This window comes from Lupinus angustifolius, unplaced genomic scaffold (assembly GCF_001865875.1).
Source record: "Lupinus angustifolius cultivar Tanjil unplaced genomic scaffold, LupAngTanjil_v1.0 Scaffold_17_101, whole genome shotgun sequence".
NCBI lineage: Eukaryota > Viridiplantae > Streptophyta > Magnoliopsida > Fabales > Fabaceae > Lupinus > Lupinus angustifolius.
Window position 1 is genome coordinate 879 of NW_017719076.1, and position 6821 is coordinate 7699.

Genomic DNA, 6821 nt, shown 5'->3' on the forward strand with positions numbered 1-6821 from the left:
ATTGTTAGATGCCTCTCATTTCTATGCCTTAAAAGAATTTTATGACTATTTTATGGCTCTCTCTAAAGACATTTTGTGTCACTTTTATGGCTTTGTTTCCAAGCATCCAATGCTTCATATCCAAGATACCAAGACTTTGCTTGCCTATAAAAGGACACATATAGAGAGCTTCAAAATCATCTTCACAACACACAACATCTCTTTCATTTACACATATATTGTGAGTGCATTCTTGGTGAGAATTCTTGTTCCATTTGAGAGAGTATTTGTGAGAAAAATATTGTCATTTGTCCTCATCATTATAAGAGGATTTCTTGTACTCTTCTTTTTTACATAGTGGAATTTTGCTCTTGATCGCCCGTGGTTTTTTTCCTCTCACACTGAGGGGTTTTTCCACGTTAAATCTTGTGTGTTATTTTCTTTATCCTTTACTTGCTTCTCTTTTGTTCTCAATTGATTCAATCCTGTGCTTCCGCATTGTGCTCTAACCTTAACATTAATTTTATTTTTGTTGCTTCTACACTCACAGGTAAATAGTAATTGCGTATTGTCAATAAAAATGGAGTAAAAATAAAAAATAAACATAATTACTTCAAATCACAAACAAAGTAACAAATAATAAACAAATTAGAAAGACAAAACTCAAATGTGCAAAAGTGAGATTGTTAAAAATATAAAAGTGATTATAAAGGTACTTGCCAAAGATGAATTATACTTTATTTAAATACATTAGTGAAAAGAATATATAATATATTACTATTTTTTATAAACAAAAATTGTAATATTAAATTTAATTTATATTTTACTTAAAAATACTAATCAATATTATTAAAAGTAAATTATGTAGTTATGAAATTTGAACAATAAAAAATATTGTTTAAAAATTAGACATACTATGTATTGTCATTTTAAATAATTAATTATTATGTAATTTACTTATATAGCGAGGACACTTATGTCATTTTAAATATACTATGTTTAAATCTCTATTTTCTTTCCTCTCACTTTTCTTCCATTTTTAATCATACCAAACAACAAAATTATCATATCTTTTTCTACTACTTTTATGTTTTTCAACTCTCTTTCGTTCCATTTTCATTTCTTAACCAAATAAAATGTTAGGCTTTGCCACTTCCTTCTCAGAAAATAATAAGATATATTCATATAGATTTAACTATAAATTTTGATACACCATATAAAAAGTAAAAAATATCATAAAAAAAATACTTGATTAATAATGATCGGAGTGATATTTTATATTTGTTTTTATAGAAAAATATCGCATATCTAGAAATATGGTTAAAATTATTTATTTAATATAATATCCAAGTCAAGACAAGAAACCTTTTATACTATAAAGCTACTTTCAAGTAATCATTCAACGCTCTATTTAATACTCCAACGGCTACCATTTATGGAAAATGAAAATGTGAATTTATCTTTTCTCTCTAGAAAAAAAAATGTGAATTCATCTTTTCTCTCTAGAAAAAAATGTGAATTCACTTACTCCAACGTAGTTTTAAGAAACTTAATATATATTTCAATTTGAAGAAAATATAATAGTTTAAATTAGTTAATAGACAAAATATTTAGATAATGTGGAGTAAGTTTTTTAAATGTACTCTTAAAGTGAATAAATCTCTCATTAAATTTATATTATACTCCGTAAAACAATATCTTCTTGAAGAGGTTACTAAAGCGGTTGCTCTTAGGGGTGGCAAAATGGGCTTGGCCCGACGGGCCAGCCCGTTCAGATAGATGTTTTTAGCGGGCCAGGCTGGGGGTTTTAGCCCAAAAGCCCGTATTCAACTCGTTTTGGAAGCCCATTTTTTAGACTGGCCATGGAGGGCCAGGCCGGCGGGCCAACATTAAAATTAAAGTTCATTTGTCTATCATGTTGTTCATTGCAATTAAGATTAAACTTTTATAATTTTAACTTATGTTTGAATCCTTAAGCATGTAATTATTATTTCTCTTTGTAAAATGAACATTTAATATCTCATCATGTAAATGATGTAATTATCTATTATCTTCACTCTTATCCAATTATTGTGTTTGTTATGAGAAGGTGAAGTTTAACTGACAATTAGGGGTGTTTGAATTAAGTTTCAACATTTAATTAATTGAAATAGAAAATTGGAAACTCAAATAGAACTAGTGATTTTGATTCCTTTTGGAAAATTAATTGAATTCGACTGAATTTTAATTTATATTTTTAATGTAGTCGAATTCAAATTAAATTGAGTAATATATATTTTGTTGTGATTGACTTATAATATAATAGTTTTGATTCTTATACATTTTTAAAAGTTAGGAGTTATAAGCTCTATTATAAACTAAGAGTCTAAAAGTTTAAGACTATGGTGGTTTTTTGTTTAGAATTTACAAGTTTTGTACTAATATAATATGTTATTATGAGATTGTGTCTTTTGTTTGCGATTTTTTGTTTTAAAAGACATTTATGAATTGTTTGAATTATTTATTTTTGTCTACAAGTTTTAATGTGTGTTTTAATAAAAAAATAAAACGGGCCAGTCCGCCGGCCTGCCAGCCCTGCCAAATATGGGTCGGGCTGACATTTTGAGCCCTTTTAACAATAAGGGTCGGGCCGAGCCAGCCCATATTCTGACGGGTTAAAAGCGGACCAGACCGGGCCGGGCTGGCCCGTATTGCCACCCCTAGTTGCTCTATCCTCTCCTAACAAAACTACCATTTCATCTCATTTATTCAAATATATCTGGCCAAATCAAAATATTTATTTAATTCTGAATATTTTAGAGTCCTCGTTCTGAAAGTATGTTATCTCCACAAAAAAAAATGTAATCCAAACAAAATATTAAATTAAAAATAACATAAAATTAAAAAAATGCGTATGTAAACATGAACAGAATACAAAAGTTAAATTTTGGAATTAAAATATTGATGCTATATATAAATATTAATCAAAAGAGATTTTTTTTTAACATTATTAGTGCATCCCACTCATTTCAATTATGATTAACTCTTAAATAAAAATAATACAAATAAATAATGTATAATGTATTAATCATATATAAATCTTTATACTATCATTGTATACATATTATTCTCTTATATTAATATCTAATTTTATTCTTAATTACTCATTAAACGTCAAGAGTCTATGAAATTAGTTTCACCCGATAGACTAATAGCAAAAAATTTCTCACTCACGTTATTTTAATGTCGAGTGTGAGAATCATTATTTAATTTTAAATTTTTTACATATAGATATTATTGTATTGTTACCTTTTAATTGTGTTATTTATTTATTTATTGTTTTATTCTCTATTAATTTATATTTTGACGATTCTCTGCACTAAACTACTACGTAACATATGGTTGTTAATCTCAATTATTTCCTTGTTAGCTACCACTATTTTTTTGCTAAGTTTTAATAGCTCTCTCTTTTGTTTAATTCACATTAAAGGAACTTCCTTATTTAAATATTTTATATATTATTATTTGAGATGATCCACTTACTCCACCAGTAAGTTTGTTTCATATTTTAACCATCAATTCTAGGAAAATTCAACACTTTCAATTAGTAAGTAGATCTAAACTATTATATTTTCTTATAATTGATGTCTAAGATATGAAATAAGTTTTTAAAACTTACTCTTAGAGTAAGTGAATCCCTTATTTTATTATTAAATATATATTTAAAACTTAGCATAACATTTTCTATCATAAACTTTATGATAAATAAAATTAGTCAATATCAACCAATATAAATTGATAAATTATTTACTAAAGATAAACACTCTTAAACTATATTTGATACATACTCATTCATAGGTACTCCATAAATTATTGATAAATTAATATATTAATCAAGTTACGTCTCTAATCAAAAATATTTTTTTTGTATAACATTTTTCACACAAAAACTCAGTTTGTAGAATATATAGATTAACTCTATTATGAGATAATTGAAAAAATAATATATTTTTAAAATAATATAAAAATCATAAACTTACTAAGTAAACACTCTAGAATTCAATGTCCATCTAAAAACTCATATTCATTTTAAGAAAAATCTAAAGAAATAAATAAACTATTTCCCTCACATTAAAAAACAAAAAAAAATGCTGACAATATTTTAGGTATTATTCACTCAATTAAAACTTTCAAAGTACACGTGTATATCAATATGTGAAGTAAGATTGATGATCAATTTTTTCATGGCACATATAATACATCAGTCCTATAGTAGAAACAATAATCACTCTTTTTCTGTATAAATAGACAGAATTTCAACATTCTAATCCACACAATTTTCTTATAATCTAGGTAACAATGGCCTTCACCAGATGCACATTAATCTTGACAATCCTCTGCTTCATTCTTATTCAAGAGGTAATTAAGGGTTATTTTTCATGAAGTATAAAAACTTAAATTTATTAAAACTAAAGATTATATCTTTAATTTCTTAATTAGTATCCAAGAAGATCCATGTTTTGTTTATTTATCGGATTAATGAATTTTACTATGGTTTATTAGGGTACAATTTTTCATCTTCCATTCCTTAGTTACTTTTCGCTCTCCATTTTATCTAAATAACTTTTGAACCATATCTTTGACTATAGTACTAAGATTGCTACTTTTCTTTTTTACCCTTTTCCTGTTAATAAAATTTCAGTTGGAGATCAATGGTGGAAATCAACCCATAATGGTCGCTGCTGATGATAAGATAGGTAAGAGAAATCACATTTTACCTTTGTTAAAGCTTTGACAATAAATTATATGTTTATGTGATCATGACCTAATGCTTGTTAAATATTTATCTAACGTGAAATAAGTAATAAATTATTTTTCGTTTTATAAAGGAAATTTTATTGATGAAGTTACATTTTAATTGGATTCAAATATTTTTCTTTATGATTTTTATTCACCATTTAAAAAACAAATTATGTACCTAAAAAGGGATAAGATATACCAAAAAATGCAAATTGAGTGACATGTCACACACTCACACATGAGTCTGGATCCTCTCCATTACTGGAGAGGCCAGTGCAGAGCCATGATTATGACATGTGGCAACGTCATTTTTTAACGATCAAGATTTTAAAATACAAATTAATATTATTTTTAATTAAATCAATTCAGAAAATTTATAAACATACCCTTTATTCTCTCCCTTTTCATTCCTTAATCCCTAACCAAATCTATTTCCATGGCTGCCACCATATCCTATTTGCGCCATTCTATAATTTTTAGGGTAAATTTCACCTCTCAAAAAAATCAAAACTCACTTTTTATTCATGCTCAACAATGCAAAAGAAACCTTCCACATTTTTTCTCCTAATAAAAAACTAGAGACACATACTCCATGGTTCAAAGTCAAAGAAACCATTTTTTCAACTCATACAACAACTTGGACAAGGTGAAACAATTAAGCAAAAAGAGTTTAGAAAATGTTTGCTTGAGAGGATGAGGCGAGGTGTTATATGGAAGAGGAAGAGAAACTCGGGCGACGAATGCACACAATGGTGGCAGCGCAGAAGTAGGTACAGAGGAGAGATAAAAAATTTAGAACAAAAGAAAAATGGTGACAGTCATGGGAAGAGATCTGGTTAGGGATTAAGGAACGAAAGGAGAGAGAATAAATGATATGTTTGTCGTTTTTCTGAATTAATTTAATTAAAAATAATATTAATTTGCATTTTAAAATCTTGACCATTAAAAAATGACGACATGTCATAATCGTAATTTTGCACTGGCCTCTCCAATAATAGAGAGGATCCAAACTCCTCACACATGTATATATAATCAATATTATTATGCTAGTGTTAATTGATGTCAATCCTCTCTTAGCTTATAGAAGAAGAACTTTTGGAATTTATATTTCCTAGCTTTTAATCATATAATAGCTATGGAAAATGAAATACTTATATTTTTTTGGTGTTATCAAAAGTATTTTACTTACTGTTTTGCATAAAATACTAACCTCTTTTGGGGTGCATGTCTGTTATCTCAATAAGTATTATTCGTAGGAATTAAATTTTTAACCTTTTAGTCATCCTAAAAATCTAACGAGATCTAACATCATTAGACCAATTCTTTATTGGTAATGAGATACTTATATATTACTACTGCTACTATCGTAGATTGTGCTGGGAAGTGTAGCTACAGATGCAGCAAGTCTCCTCCAGACGCTGATTGCCCATTTCTATGCGACAATTGTTGCAAGGTGTGTAATTGTGTGCCATCTGGCACTGCTGGTAACAACAGAAACGAGTGCCCTTGTTATGAAAAATTAGCAAATTATTTTGGAAAGCCCTACTGTCCATGATTTCTCATGCATCCAATTCCTACTATATCTACCTAGCTATAGTTGGAAGTTGGAACAATTTTATCATTACATTATATTTCATCATTCAATAATACAGGGCTTGTTTTTTTTATAGTAACTAATAATGTAATTGCAAAATAAGGCATATCTATGGGATTTGTGTTATATTAATATAATGTTTATTGTTGTTCATCAATTTGTCCAAGTTTCTTTTTTCCTTGCATTCCTTAATTATACTCTGAAGTTATAGAAAAAATGCATCTATGATTCCTGTATAAGTGTTCGTCTAAATTTTTCAATTGTTTTATCGGCTCATAACAAAAACAATATATCTCATTCCAAGCAATTGTGAAAAAAAATAACAAGAGAAATGATCATTTGAAATGTTTAGTATTGATTCTTACTTTTAATTTTTCTAAAGCAATCAATGACGGTGAGAATCATTACGATAATATTTATATCTTGTAATAAATTAATCATCCATCCTCAATTATTATTAGGAGAATAA

At 27.5% G+C, this 6821-nt stretch overlaps 1 protein-coding gene across 1 annotated transcript; it reads left to right on the top strand.

The window, feature by feature from the left end:
• Positions 1-4244: 4244 nt before the first annotated feature.
• Positions 4245-6360, top strand: LOC109338091 (peamaclein-like). The gene is made up of 3 exons (XM_019575227.1): positions 4245-4377; positions 4661-4715; positions 6129-6360. Exons 1-3 carry the CDS (start codon positions 4318-4320, stop codon positions 6311-6313), a joined length of 300 nt encoding a protein of 99 aa, XP_019430772.1. The 5' UTR covers positions 4245-4317; the 3' UTR covers positions 6314-6360.
• Positions 6361-6821: the final 461 nt, after the last annotated feature.

Coding starts and splice junctions, on each gene's coding strand:
- LOC109338091 (XM_019575227.1), top strand. CDS start 4,318: ATGGCCTTCACCAGATGCACATTAATCTTGACAATCCTCTGCTTCATT. Junction 4,378..4,660: donor GCTTCATTCTTATTCAAGAG/GTAATTAAGGGT, acceptor ATAAAATTTCAG/TTGGAGATCAATGGTGGAAA. Junction 4,716..6,128: donor CGCTGCTGATGATAAGATAG/GTAAGAGAAATC, acceptor CTACTATCGTAG/ATTGTGCTGGGAAGTGTAGC.